This window comes from Chlorocebus sabaeus, chromosome 10 (assembly GCF_047675955.1).
Source record: "Chlorocebus sabaeus isolate Y175 chromosome 10, mChlSab1.0.hap1, whole genome shotgun sequence".
Lineage (NCBI taxonomy): Eukaryota > Metazoa > Chordata > Mammalia > Primates > Cercopithecidae > Chlorocebus > Chlorocebus sabaeus.
The window spans coordinates 16,257,191-16,272,660 of record NC_132913.1 but is presented as its reverse complement, the minus strand read 5'-3'; the positions used below and the strand labels follow the sequence as shown (position 1 = coordinate 16,272,660).

Below are 15,470 nucleotides of genomic sequence, written 5' to 3'. Positions count from 1 at the left end.
TTCCATGGCTAACTGTTTGGAGCGAGAGGCTTAGCTTTCAGCCTACCTAAGCTTTTGATGTGCCTTCATTCACTAAGCTTAATTGATTTTAGTTTTGGATTTAAAGTGAGAGATATTTGACTCTTCCTTTCACTGGAATACTTAGAGGCTACTGTTGCCCTAATTTCAATATCGTTGTGTCTCAGGGAATAGCGGGGCCTGAAGAGAGAGAGAGAGAGAGAGAGAGAGAGAGAGAGAGAGAGAGAGAGAGAGAGAGAGAGACGGGGAATCAGTTGGTTGATGTCACAATTAGAACACACACAACATTATGCTCTTATATGAGCATGGTTCATGGTTCCTCTACAATAGTGGTATCAGAGATCTCTGATCATAGACCACCATAACAGATATAATAATAATGAAGTTTGAAAGATTGTGAGAATTACCAAAGTTTGACACAGAGACATGACGTGACTGCATGCTATCAGAAAAATGGTGTCAATAGTCTTGCTTGACAATAGGCTATCACAACCCTTCAAGTTGTAAAAAACAGTGTCTGCAAAGTATAATTGAGCAAAGCACAATAAAATGAGTATGCATGTATTGACCAGTGACAAATTTATCCAGTTATCCACTCTTGCAATAAAAATGCCAGAGAATTGTTTTAGTGAAAGTTCTTGATAATGAAGTACTAAATAATAGTACAATAGAGTAAGGTTATTAAAGCTGACGATATTACCGAATAGAAAAGAAAGTCAACATCTTTTGAGACTTGAATAATATTTATTATAACCCTGGCGGTTTGAAATGTGGAAAAACATAAACTTGTAAAATACACAATAAAGTACATGCAATAGAACTTAGTGTAGTGTACTCTAACAAAGTACTGAGGACCCAAAAATGCTTTGGGGTATTTGAATTGCATATATCACCATTTGTAAAATTAGATGTTGCAAATAAATTCTGAGATTCCAAATAAAATATGTATTAATTTATTTAAGATGACAATAATAAAACAATTATATATAAATACAAATAACATAAAATGAAAACAGTTATGTTTTTCAAAACAAAGCAAAATAAATGGTGTTGTTTTACATTTTTACAAATGTATTTAATGTCTAACTCAGAGGAAGATGGCAGAATTCTCATATCTGCTCCTCTGTTAATTCTTTTGCAATGTGTTGTTTTGGTTGAGGTATACGTAGAAATTCTGACCTCATAAACACACATAGTTAGAATATGTATGTTAATAGCTATTTCAGATATTGTGGAGGATTTTTGCTGTTACTTCTTGATAACTAGATAAGTGATAGATGCTTGAAGGTTAATCACAGTGTAAAATCTGAATAATATTTTAATAATCTGCTACATTAAAGTCCATTGGTTCATCTTACACGTTGAAAGACTCTTACCCACATCTGCTTCTGTAATATGAATTGGTCATTTGTAAAATATTAGTTCACTGAGTTATGCAGGTCTTCCAAATGTCAGTGGAGCTTATTATACAGTCATGCACATTATAATGTCTTTTAGATCAGTGACAGACTTCATATATTTTGGTGGTCCCGTTTGCTTATAATTCAGCTGTAAAGTTCTTATCACCTAGTGACATAGCCGTAGTAAGGTCATAGTAGTGTGATGCATTTCTCGGGTGTTTGTGGTGATGCTGGCATAAATAAACCTACTGTGTTGCCTGTCCTGTAAAATTATATCACATAGAATTACATATGACACATAATACTTAATAATGATAATAGACTACTGTATTACTGGATTATGTATTTAATATACTACACTTTTATTATTTTACTGTGCATTCCTTCTACTTATTAAACATAAGTTAACAGTATAACAGCCTCAGAAAGGTTCTTCAGGAGGTATTCCAGAAGAAGGCATGATTATCATAGGAGATGTCAGCTCCATGCATGTTATTTACCCTGAAGACCTTTCAGTGGAATAGGATATGAAGGTGGAAGACTGATATTGATGATACTCACCCTGTGTAGGCCTAGGCTAATGTGCATGTGTGTTTATGTCTTCATTTCTTAAAAGTAAAACAAAATTAAAATAGGCAAAGGTTATGCAATAAGGACATAAAGAAGGAAAATATTTGTGTTCATTTATGAAATGTGTTTGTGTTTTTAAGCTAAATATTATCACTAAAGTGTCAAAGATGAAAAACATTGATAAAGTACAGTTACAGGAAGCTAAGGTTAATCTACTATTAAAGAAAGAAAAAAATTATACATTTAATGTAGACTGTGCAATGCTTATAAAGTCTATAATAGTGTACAATAATATCTTAGACATTCACATTCACCCATCACTCGCTGACTCACTCTGAGTAACTTCCAATCCTACAAGCTCCGTTCTTGAAGTGCCCTATCCAGGTGTACCATTCTTTTTATCATTTATACTGTATTTTTACTATACATTTTCTATGTTTAGATATACAAACAGTTACCATTTTGTTATAATTGCCTATGGTATTCAGTGCATTAACAAGCAGTACAGGTTTGTAGTCTAGGAGTAATAGGCTGTATCTTACAGCATGGATACGCAGTAGGCTTTAGTATCTGGGCTTGTGTAAGTACATTCTACAGTGTTTGCACAACCATGAAGTTGCCTAATGACACATTCCTCAGAACATACCCCTGTCATTTAGTGACACGTGATTGTACAGTTGCTAAAAATCGTGATTAATTTCACTGATGATTTCACTAGAAAAAGCTCACTAGAGAATTATTGAGAAATGTTCAAACTCAACATGGAGAATATCAGTTTTCTAAAATTCATTTTCTTGCTTGAAAGCTTGAATTTTATTGTTTGTAACAAATACAGCCAATTGTGGGTTTTGTGAAGAAAAAGTTTACTTCATTTTGAAGAAAAACATCTGTCAAACACTTAAATCTGAATAATTATAATTTGTTACTCATTCCTTCCATTAAAAATAATGTTCTATGAAAAACGTCGTGGTGAGTTTAGCTCATAACTCAAGCAACTGCCCATATGCTTTTCTATGAGATAACCATCATATTTCATATGTGCTGGTGTTATTTTTTTTGACATACTGCACCACACAAATATTTAAAAAGATGTTGAGAGTCAAGATTTAGTACAATTAATATTTTTCACTACTTCTGAACTGAAACTGGGTTTATTTTTAAATTGAGGCTATATGGCCATAAAGAATATAATGACGATTGTTTGATGTCACAATGTTGACTCATGAAAGGGTGACTGGAGTTTTATCAACCATTGCTTTTGCATCACAAGTGAAAATTTCAACCCGTTGATAAGGACAATAATGTCTTTGGGTTATTATGAATACAGTTTTGACTTCTGTGACACCTGTCTTCCTGAAATCCACAACCATACACTGGAAACGTCTGGTGTACGGTAATAAAGACATGGAATAAAAATTTGGTCATGGTAATGTGATAGAAGCAAGCAGCATGTGTGAAAGAGGAACTTAAAGTTATGGCTTTATAGAGCCGCCATACCACTTTAGGGTAAAAGGATGACATCATTTCAGGGTGTATGTGTGCACACATGTGTATGTATCACAGTGTGTAAGTGTTCTTCTTCTAATGTGGAAAACCTTCATACATTTCTCATATTTAGATGCTTTACTCATATTCAGGAGATCTTAATTTGAAAACGGTCTCAGAAAAAGGGTTGAGGATGATTAGCATTTTGAATGATTGACTAATTTGGCTAATTAAAACTACGAGTAAATCCTAAAGCTCTTGACTTATGTACTCAAGGGATGATAAGTTTGAGGTAAAATTTAATAATAGTCCTTCAGAACTGAAAAGTACATTTCTTATTTGATGAGCACTTTGAGTCGCTGCTGAAAATGAAAGAGCTAGTATAAAATATACCAGAAATTCGAGAATCCTAAGAGATGCAAGCTAGTGTGCAGCTCATCATGTGTGTTTGTATGTGTTTTGTGTGTGTGCAAGTATGTATGTGTAGTGCTTCAAATAAAATTCTATACAAAGAACCAAACATGCCAAAGCAGCACCGTTCTGGTTGAAGAGGTCTAATCACATAACCTCTGTCCTTCCCTTATCTCTTCTCTGTCCTGAAAGAGTTCATTAGAGTCCTTAGAACCCTGTTGGGTATAGTGTGGTTTAGTCCAACCCTTTGTCTTTGCAAATGCAAAAAATGATGCATAAATAAATGGAATGATCTAACCAAGTAGATAGATACCTGCTAGTGAAGGGTTGAATTAGGACTAAAATATGACATTCTAACTCTGATCACTGTTTTTGAAGCATCATTGCTTATCCCCTTTTGAGAATACAGAAGCAGAGGTTAGATTTATTACAGTGTGCTGGGCACTGCAGGGAAGGCGAAGGCATTGTAGGAGGTAAACTTCTTGCAGTTTATGCTTTTGTTTTAAGTATTCAGTATGAATTTCCTAAATATTATTTCTGTATTTGTTGAGAAAAGAGCAGAATTTGGTGAGAAAAAAGAAAGAAGCAGATAATAAATAATCTTTTATTTGTCAGCTGTCCTCCTCATTCTATTTAATATAGGCACAGTTTGGTCTTAATTTCTTACCCCATGTTGAATTTTAAAAATGTATTTATAATTAAAATATGGTTTTCTGTACAAAAGTCCCATTTTGGAAATATACTCAGATAGGAAAGAACATTCATTGGATGATTATCTGACCCAGGAAAGAAATTAAGTTAAGGAGTATGTATTATTAGGCTTTGTAAGATACAGAGATAATCTGAGTCAAAAGTAGTTCTAATTAGTAGAATTGATCAGGAATTGACCAGATTCTTTTTTTTTTTTTTCAAGAAACCTATCTATTGCTACATCAAGAGAGTCAAAAGAGTAAGAAAAGGCAAAAGAAAGAGATATAGAAGGAAATCCCTCATATGCCAGGAAGAACAAAGATCATTTCCTGGAACCGTAAAACAGATGTAGTGTGACTGACTTTTCCTTTTTGACTTTTGCTTGAATGGATGAATTACGTTTCACAATACTAAGTGAGAGCTATTTGGTTTTCTTCATTAAAGAGCTTAAATTATAGATTATTATTTTTCCAATTCATATTTTGAAACTTATAAAGTCAGCATAGTTAAATACACTTCTGAAAAGAGACTTCTGGGTGAATTTTACATTTTACTATATTTTTCCTGTAACTATAAAGAAGCAACTTCATATTGTGTTTCTAAAGGTAAATCTGAGAATATACGTAGAAACATTTTGGCTGAAGAGAACAACTATGAAAGACACATATTTCAAGAGAATGAAAAACATTTTTTGTGTGTCTGAAATTGAACAATGTGAAGGTGTTTTATGTGGTCCTATACATTTTGCATTTTAATGACAATGGCTGAAATTAAATGAGCTAAGTAATTTTCTTAGTGATTTCTATATGTCTTCTTTTATGTAAAACACAAAACAAAACATAACCCAAAAAATCTATGCAAAATATACCAAGATATATATTTTTATTTTTTTCTGTTCCACTACTGTATTAGTTCTTTTTCACGCTGCTGATAAAGATATACCTGATACTGGGGAATTTACAAAAGAAAGAGGTTTATTGGACTTACAGTTCTACATGGCTGGGGAGGCCTCACAATCATGGTGGAAGACAAGGAAGAGAAAGTCACATCTTACGGGGATGGCAGGAGGCAAAAAGAAAGCTTGTGCAGGGAAACTCCCATTTTTAAAACCATCAGATCTCATGAGACTCATTCAGTATCATGAGAACAGTGCAGGAAAGACCCACCCCCATATTTCAATCATCTCCCATGATGATTGACACATGGGAATTGTGGGAGTTACAATTCAAAATGAGATTTGGGTAGGGACATAGCCAAACCATATTAACTACTATACAAATTAACTATTGAAATTTATTTTTAAAATTTACCTTAAAAATTATAAATTTCTTAAGTAGAAAAGAAGAAACCGTCGTTCATTTTCTAGGTGATAAATTAGGAAACATTAAAAACCAAGTTTGTGATCTTATCCTGATCTCAAATGACATAAATTTAGACAATATTTCATCTGCTGCCTAAAATTTCAGCATCATAGGGAAAGAAAAGAAGCGATATTTTAAAAAGAAGATAAGAATAGAATTTATATTTCAGATGTTAAGTACTAAAACAAAATCTTAGGATCTGCTGACAAGTTAGAGAATATACAAATCAACAGCAGATATTTTCAAAAATCTAGAATTTAATATTGACTATTGTGATTTACGTTCTATAGTTTCATCTGGATGTGCAGGGAGGGGTAAAGTGATGTTTTTTCAATGAGCTATTCAATAATGTTTAAAATGGAAATGTACTAGAAGACTATCCCGTATGACACCAACCAGGGAAAATGAAGAAAATGATTAAGAATAAATATTTAAACTACAGCTCTGGGAATGGAGGTGGTGGTACTGGGAAAACCCAGCTAAGGGAGATTCATGTGAGTAGAAAGGAAAATGGCTTGTTCTTCTTGTGGGAAATTTTAAATAACTACTTGATTAGATTTTTCTTTCTATTTCTGTTTTAATAGGAAATTATTTTGAATCGGATTTAAATTAAAGAAATATTTCTGAACCTCTGATATCAAGAATAAACTAGATAAAAACTAACACAATTATTTTCAGCAAAGAGGAACCAAGAACTTAAAGTCATAAATTAGCTTTTCTTCAGTTGAATGCTGAAGAACTTTCTTTTTTTTCTTCTAAGATTATGCAGCCAACTCATTTCAAAAGGCCATTTAAAAGGAAGATTGGATTTTTGGAAGAAAGAACAGAAATACCCATAGCAGTCTATGATCCTAAATGACCAAATAGAGCAGAGAAAAGAACATGGCGTGAATTATTCAATTTCAGTTCTGTTGCCACATTCGTATTGTCAAAGCTGAACTTTTTACTTAAGATTCTATATTACCTTGTAACTATTTAACCATTAAGGATTCTGCTTCCAGGTCTCTAAATACTTGCGAATTGTTAAACCATGCATTTATTTGGATTTTTGTGTTGCTATTCATAATTATAGTATCTGATAGGGTTAACAAATATTTGCACTTTTAATAGCAACTATTAACATATATTAGGTTTTCAGACTTTCATACCTGTATATTCTCTCTCTCTCTCTCTCTACATACATATATATATATATATATATAAAATTGTGCCTTAGGTTTTGTTATAGAATCAGTAGAGATGAGATATGTTCTCAAATACCTTGCTAGTAAAGAGAACAGCCTATAAGAGGTGAATATTAAATTTTAGCAATATTTTCTTTACATTAGGGACTAAGTATTGATTTTAGAATTTCTTTCTCTAAAGATGAATAAGAAAGGAGCTTTATATGAAAGAACGTCTCTTAAAATGATTTACAGTCTAATACTTTTCTTCTGAACCGCCTTCTCATTGCTCAGTGAGCGACTGAGATGAATGATTGACATCCAGATTTCTCTGTTTTTTAGGTAAAAATAAAGAGAAAATTATTTAAATGTATCAAATAGCAAGATTTCTCTAGGTGATTCTCCCTGGGTCTGATTCTAACATAAATTAAGTTCCTGCTAAATTAGGTTGCAATGTGAGTAATAAATGTTTGCTGATGACTGAGTCCTGTTGCAACTATAAATTGCCTGTAACAACGCACAGAGGGTAAGCTTGGAATTTAAGTCATATTGCAGACAATTGTCTTGAAGAATGCAAAAAAAAAAAAAAAATCCTACATTTTTATGAATGCTGTGACATTTGTCTCTTTGAGAAAAGAGATTATGCTAATATTACCTTCCTGGGCAAGTTGAGGCAGAATGGGACGCTAATAAGGTCCAGAGGGGCTTACACTAAGGAGTTGGATTTCAGCTGGAAGAAGGGTTCTTGTGACTAAAAGGCAATAAGAATATTCTTAAAATATTTTTATAAGGTTGTATATTGTCTTGTGAAAAGATGCTATTAATACATTATTAAAGAGAAAAGCAAAGAAAACTTATTTTTGGGAGACAGTATAGTTTAACAAAGAAAACCTAAAGTCAGAGAGATACAGGTTCAAGTTTCAGCTCTGCCACTTACTAGTTATGTGGTCTTTGTCGACACTGCTGAGCCTGTTTCTCTGTGAAATGAGGATACTAATACCCAGTAGGGTTTAGGGGACATTCAGAAGAGAGAGGATTGGTTGCAAAGGATGAGCAACCCAAATGATTATGATGAGATGGGAGGAAGCCTGCTCATAAAAAAAAAAAAAAAAAAAAAAGATAAGGGATAGAAGTTAGCCTCGGAGGCTATTAAAAGAGAAGCTTAATTATTCATTATATGTATGAGGAAGGAGTCTTTATTCTAGGAATGAAAAATTCAAGAGACCTCAGGGTAGGCAGCTAAGGAAAATTTAAGGAAAGGAACAAAGAAAGCAACACAGAAGAAGAAAAAAACAAAGAAATGAATAAAGTATATAGTATTCTCAGTGTTCAATAAAGTCAAATGAATTAATTCTTAAATTACATAATCTCTCCTCATTATTGTTTAAACAGAAGATTTATTTACGAGTGTTTGAACTACTTTGAAGGGCTGATTTTAGAATAAGTTCCGGGGCAATTGGAGTTTAAAAATATTATTAAAATTATTAAACTATTCCATAACACAGAAAATAAATACAACTTCAAAAATATTTGATAAATGTGTTAATGTGCTAAGTGATCAATATAATACAGAATAGAAAACAAAGGACTGTGTAATTTTATTTATTAACAGATGTAAACATTTAAATAAAAATTTAAATATGAATGTAACAGTATAAAAATAAGAATTCAACATGGTTGCATTTTGTTACAGACATATAGGGTGCTTGTAAACAGGAGATTTTATTTATGTAATTTTTATATCCAGTATTAAAGGAAAAAATATGTTTGTATAAGAGTCTGGAAAGAAATAATGATTATTTCATAATGGAAAAAAAGACAGGAATGTCACTGACACTATGATCATTCAACATTGTTTTGTGTTTTTTTTAATTAAATTTTTTTAGTTTTAGGGATTAGGTCTCACTCTCTTGCCCAGGCTGGAGTGCAGTGGCGCAGTGGCACAGTCATAGCTCACTTTAACCTTGAACTAACTCCTAAACTCAACTGATCCTCCTGCCTCAGGCTCCCAAGCAGCTGGGATTATAGACATGAGCCACCGTGCCCAGCTCAATACCATTTTTCACATTCAAGCTAATGAAATAATTCACTAGAATTAAACAAATGCTTTTCAAAAACAAAGTTGGAACAATTAGTCATCCATAGACACAAAACAAAATAAACCAGCAAACAAACAAAACTTCATATTAAGCCTCATGCCATGTGCAAACATATACAAAAAGCAACTCAAAATAGAACAGGGACTAGTATGTGAAATATAAAACTATAACATTTCTTAGGAAAAAGCCATAGGAAAAAGTTTCAAGACCAGAAAATAGGCGAAACATTGTTAGACTTGACAACAAAAGCATGTTTCATAAAAGGAAAAATTGATTACCTGGACCTCACAAATATTAATACCTTTTTCTCCACAAAACATTTTCTAAAGAGGGTGAAAAGACAAGTTACAGACTGGAGGGAAATATTTGAAATTCACGCATCTGACAAAGGATTTGTATTTAGAATAGATGAAGAACTCTTCAAATGCAGCAGTTAAACAAACACACCAACAAAATAATTCAGTTAGAAAATGGACGAATGACATGAACAGGTATTTCACTGAAGACTGTATGGGGATCATAAACAAACACATTAAATGATGTTCAACCTCATTAGCTATTAGAGAAATGCAAATTAAACCACAAGGGGATATCACTACATGTATATAAGAATAATCATTTTTTTAAATGACATCAAATGCTGCCAAGGATGCAGAGAAACTAGATCATTTATACATTGCTAGTGAGAATGTAAAATGATACAACTATGGTAAAAAAGCATATGGAATTTTTAAATAAAACTGTAATGTGTTTACATTTGACTCAGCAACTTCATATTTGGGCATTTGTCTTGGACAAAAGAAAATTTATGTTTGTACAAAAATCTATAAACAAATGTTTTTAGTAACTTTATTTATAATATCCCCAAATGAGAAATAACAATAACTCAAATGTTCTTCAATGAGTGAAGAGTTAAAGAATGGTGTATCAATACCCTGGAATATTACTCAGCCATCAAAAGGAATAGATTATTGATACACTCAACGACTTGAATGGATCTCAAGGGAATTATTCTGAGAGATAAAAATCAATCCAAAAGCTTAGGTATGGTATGATTCTGATTATATAGCATTCTTAAAATTACAGAATTTTAAAGATGGAGAACAGAGTAGTGGTTGATTGCCAAGGGATTGGGTGGGGGGCACTATTAATAAAAGGGTAGCACAAGAAATCCTAGTGATGGAACTGTTCTTGACTTTGGTGCTGGTCACATGTGATGCAGTTGCATAGAACTAAACACACAAGAATGCACGTGAATAAATAAATACATGTAAAACTGGGGAAATTGAGTAAGGTTGATGGAGTATATCAATATCAGTTTTTTTCATGATATTATTATGCAGGATGTTACTTGTCATTGAGAGAAACTGAATGAAGGGTACACAGAATTTCTCTGTAATATTTCTTGCAACTTCATATGAATCTTCAATTACCTGGGAAGCAAATGCATACATAGTATAATTAGTTGCTTAAACTTTGGAAAAGAAATAAAAAAATAATATTTTTACAGATGCTATAATTTAATATGTAGAAAATAAAAATTTATACTTGAAATATTTAAGAAAATGTGATAAGGTGTAATCATTAACCTTATGGGTATAAAAATAATTTAGAATGAGAATAGGAAATATTCTATTCACAGTAACAAACTACATATACTTTGCACTAAATTCAATTGGAAGGGTAAAGGACTTATATGAAAAATCAAAGATAAAATAGTATTAAGGTACATAAAATGAGGATGGAATATTTCTGAATGAAAAGCCTTATTGTGAAATGTTCAAAATTTTCCCATTTACACTGTTGTGTGTATGTATATAATATATATATAGTGTTATTTTGGCCGGGCGCGGTGGCTCAAGCCTGTAATCCCAGCACTTTGGGAGGCCGAGACGGGTGGATCACGAGGTCAGGAGATCGAGACCATCCTGGTTAACACGGTGAAACCCCGTTTCTACTAAAAAATACAAAAAACTAGCCGGGCCAGGTGGCGGGCGCCTGTAGTCCCAGCTACTTGGGAGGCTGAGGCAGGAGAATGGTGGGAACCCGGGAGGAGGAGCTTGCAGTGAGCTGAGATCCGGCCACCGCACCCCAGCCTGGGCGACACAGCAAGACTCTGTCTCAAAAAAAAAATAAAATAAAATAAAATAAAATATATAGTGTTATTTTAATAAAATTTCTATTTGAATGAGTTGTAATATAATTTTAAAGCTCACATGAAAGATACCATGTTTGAAAATTACCAAAATATTATTTTAAAATGTATTTGAAAATAAGATTATTTGATGTGGTGGACTTACAGCCTTTTCTTAAATTAACATCTTCCTAAAAATGTAAATGAAATATGTGGAACTCGTTAGGAAGAAACTAAACATTTTTAGAAGACAAACAGATGCGTACATATAAAAGATATTTACATACAATGCAGTTAATATTTTAAATTTAATAGATAAGGATCATTTATTTAATAGTTTGTGTTAGCATAGTCTCTCACTGAAATAAGCACATGCCTACCTCCCACCTTTACCTATGTAAATTTATTGTATCAAATAAGTCAATGTTTATCAAATTTAGATGGTAAAAAATATAATTCTCTAAAAATTGAAGGGATCTGATTAGACAAATAATGGTAAATTGATGTGATAGGGAAATTTAAAAATTTGGAAATTTATGTCAAACCTTGGTTTTATCGAGATACTTCATAGAGTAAATATATTTCTGAAACCCTAATAAAATTAGCTCATCTGAAACCCTAATAAAATTAGCTCATCTGATTAAAATCCCATACTTTTATGATGGAAGCTGAATTCCGGATTTTATCTCAAATGTTCTTCCTCCTTCTCCTACCCCTAGTATTCCCTTCCTCTGCCTTTTGAAACCTGTAGTACCCAGGGTTTTTTGTTTATTTATTTATTTATTTTTTTGCTAATAGATTATTTTTCAGAGAAATTTTATATTCACAGCAAAATTGAGTGAAAGGTACAGGAAAGGAATTTCCCATATTCTCTTCCCCCGAGCCCCCTGTGCCTGATATATGCATAGCTTCCCCCATTATCAACATCCCCCGCCCCCAGAATGGCACATTTGCTATCACTGATGAACCTATATTGCCACATCATTATCGCCCAAAGTCGGTTTGGATTCACTCTCCAGTGGATTGTGTTCTATGGGTTTGGACAAGTAAATAAGGACATTTATCCACTATTGTAGAATCATGTGGAATAACTTCACCACCCTAAAAATTCTCTATGTTCACCTGCTCATTCCTTACCTCGCAATTCCTAGCAACCACTGATATTTTTACTATCTCTATATTTTTGCTTTTTCAAAATGTCATGTAGTTGAAATGATACACTGAGTAGCCTTTTCTTGTTGGCTTCTTTCACTTCATAATATGTGTTTAAGTTTCCTCCATATCTTTTCATGGCTTGATAGCTCATTTTTTTTAGCACAGAATAATAGCCAATTTATCTAGTTTATTTAGCCATTCACCTAATGAAGGACATCTTGGTTGCTTTCAAATTTTGGCGATGATTTAAAAAGCTGCTATAAACGTCTGTGTGTAGATTTTTCTGTGTTAATACGTTTTTAACTCCTTTTGGGTAAATACCAAGGAGCATGATTACTGGATGGTATGAAAATAATTTGTTTAGTTTTATAAGAAAATGCCAGATTATTTTCCAAAGTGACTGTACCATTTTGCATTCTTACCCAGAAATTAGTGAGAGTTGGTCATTTTATATTTAAGTGAGGCCTTCTCTGATTTTTTCGTGAGACATTTCCTTTTTCCAAACTCATTTAGCACTCTCTATCTTTATACTGACATCTATTGTGTGTGTGTGTGTGTCTGTGTGTGTGTGTGTGTATATATATATATAAATTTGCTTTTTGAGGCAAAGTCTCAACCTGTCTCTCAGGCTGGAGTATAGTGGTGCAGTGGTATGATCTCAACTCACTGCAACCTCTGCCTCCTGGGTTCAAGCAATTCTCCCACCTCAGCCTCCCAAGTAGCTGGACCTCAGATGTGCACCACCATGCCAGGCTAATTTTTTGTTTTATATAATTTGGTTGAGATGGAGTTTCACCATGTTAGCTAGGCTGGTCTCGAACTCCTGACCTCAAGTGATCTACCCGCCTTGGACTCCCAAAGTGCTGGGATCACAGGCATGACCCACTGCGCCCAGCCTGACGTCTGTTATATTTTTTGTTAAGCATGTGCAAACCCCTCAGGACAGGACATAAATATGTCTCCTTTCCTTTACAATACTTCACTGTTGCCTTGAAATTTTTTGAATGAAACTAGAAAATTTGTGAATGAATTAAGAAATTCTGGTGTTTCGGACTGCCAGGCAAATGATCAAGTATTTATCATCACCTAACCGCATTTCATTTTGCAAATCTTGATACAATCACAATGTCTTATGCTAAGATTATAATCAAACAATACTCACTATTGTTACTATGTTTTTTCAAATTTTTCTTGGCAGTTATTTTATGGGTTAAATACATGATTGATTTATGGGAAAAGGAATTGCATTTGAAGTTATTGACTCTTTGCCCCAGCTTTTCAGCTGGAAAAAAGCAAAGCTCTTGCTGTAATAAGTGCTGAACCTTTTAAAAATAAAATCTAATGAGGTTAGTATATATCCTTGACATTTTATTTTCAACCGAAGTGAAGGTCACAGTGAAAAGTCACAGAGATGAATTTATACAGCAAATAAACAATGCTATTATTGTGCAAAGAAAATGCAATATTCCTGTCTATAGCCTCTTGCATGTAAAAGGGTGTTTGTGATGCCTGATTTTAGTGTTCAAGCCCTGTTATCTTTTCATTTCTTATATTTTGTAATGTAGAAAGAGGAATACACCTAACTTATCTATTAAAGAGTAGTATAAAATGTGTGTGTTATCATTAATATTCTAGTATTTTATTATTTGAACTTTACATTTAAGTCAAATCTACTTTGTATTTGTTGGGTACTAATTTTTTGGTGGAAGTAGGTAATTATTCTCTTTCCTTGGTGAACTTCTTTCTGATTTCGGAGTTTAGTCATACATGTTTAAGTCCCTCAAGTCTACCGTCTTTGGTTTTTACAACAAAACTGTACATTTCCAATGAAACAATATGTCAACATGAGTTTGGAAAATAAGCGGCTGAATTATAGTTAAATAGTAGAAAATCTGCCTTTTGGGGTACAATGTACAACAGGAATTCTTAACTGCTTTCATATTATATTACTAATACAGAACATGGGATTGCTGTATTAAATTTGTACCAGATCAAGACAATTTTAATAGTAAAAACAGTTTCATTTATTTAAAAAGTCATTAAACAAAGTTCCAATGCCAAAAAACCTGTCAAAATGGTCACTTTATATTGTTATCTAGTTAATATATTTTTTAGAGCAAATATTCCAAATTTTGTAATTTGTTCCTTTTAAAAAACAAGCATAAGATAGGTATCTAATTTAGAATTTCCTTTATTTTAGATGAACTCACAAATTCGTCAGAAACCAGATTGTCTTTAGAAGATCTCTTTAGGAAAGACTTTGTGCTTCACGATCCAGAGGCTCGATGGATCAATGGTAAGTGTCTATCCTTTCAAACATTGTATTCATTTTGAGTTCTGTATAATTAAAATTTTTAAAAATGATATTTGTAAGCTGAGCACAGTGGCTCTTGTCTGTAATCCCAGCACTTTGGGAGGCCAAGGCAGGAGAATCGCTTGAACCTGGGAGGCAGATGTTGCAGTGAGCCGAGATCGCACCACTGCACTCCAGCCTGGGTGACAGAGTGAGACTCCATCTAAAAAAAAAAAAAAAAAAAAAAGATATATGTAGTTAATATTTTAATTGAAAATATACTGCAAAAATTACATGGGTATTATTTAAATTAAAACCTTGGTTCTTGTGAGAGAAAATCAATTCCGAAGATAGGGCATCAATAAATTATTGGACAAACATTGGGTTGGGTTGACAGTTTTGTGTCTGCTGCTCTCATGATCATTAGTTATATGACTTTAAGGATATATTACATCTCTAATACATCCCTAGATAATTTTTCTTAGTTTGGCAATGTACATTTTGGGAGCTAGTACATAGAAATGTTAAGTGCTTCAGATTTGACACTATGATCGGTTTTTGTTTTTCTCTGTGGCTTTTCTTTTTAAGCTTAAGTGTTACGAACTAGTGAGACTCTATGCAAAGTTGAAATGACTTGGAAATATATGGTACTTTGTTTCTTTTCTGGCCTGGCAAATGGGACTCCTTAGGT

The 15,470-nt window shown here is 33.0% G+C and overlaps 1 protein-coding gene across 2 annotated transcripts in view; it reads left to right on the top strand.

Moving 5' to 3' along the window:
• The window catches only part of DPP10 (dipeptidyl peptidase like 10), a 687,795-nt gene that overhangs the window by 164,766 nt on the left and 507,559 nt on the right, over positions 1-15,470 (top strand). For both annotated transcript variants that reach the window (XM_007964753.3, XM_007964755.3), the window contains exon 3: positions 14,687-14,782. In XM_007964753.3, coding sequence (XP_007962944.3) covers positions 14,687-14,782 — 96 coding nt within the window. The remainder of the gene's footprint in view (positions 1-14,686; positions 14,783-15,470) is intronic.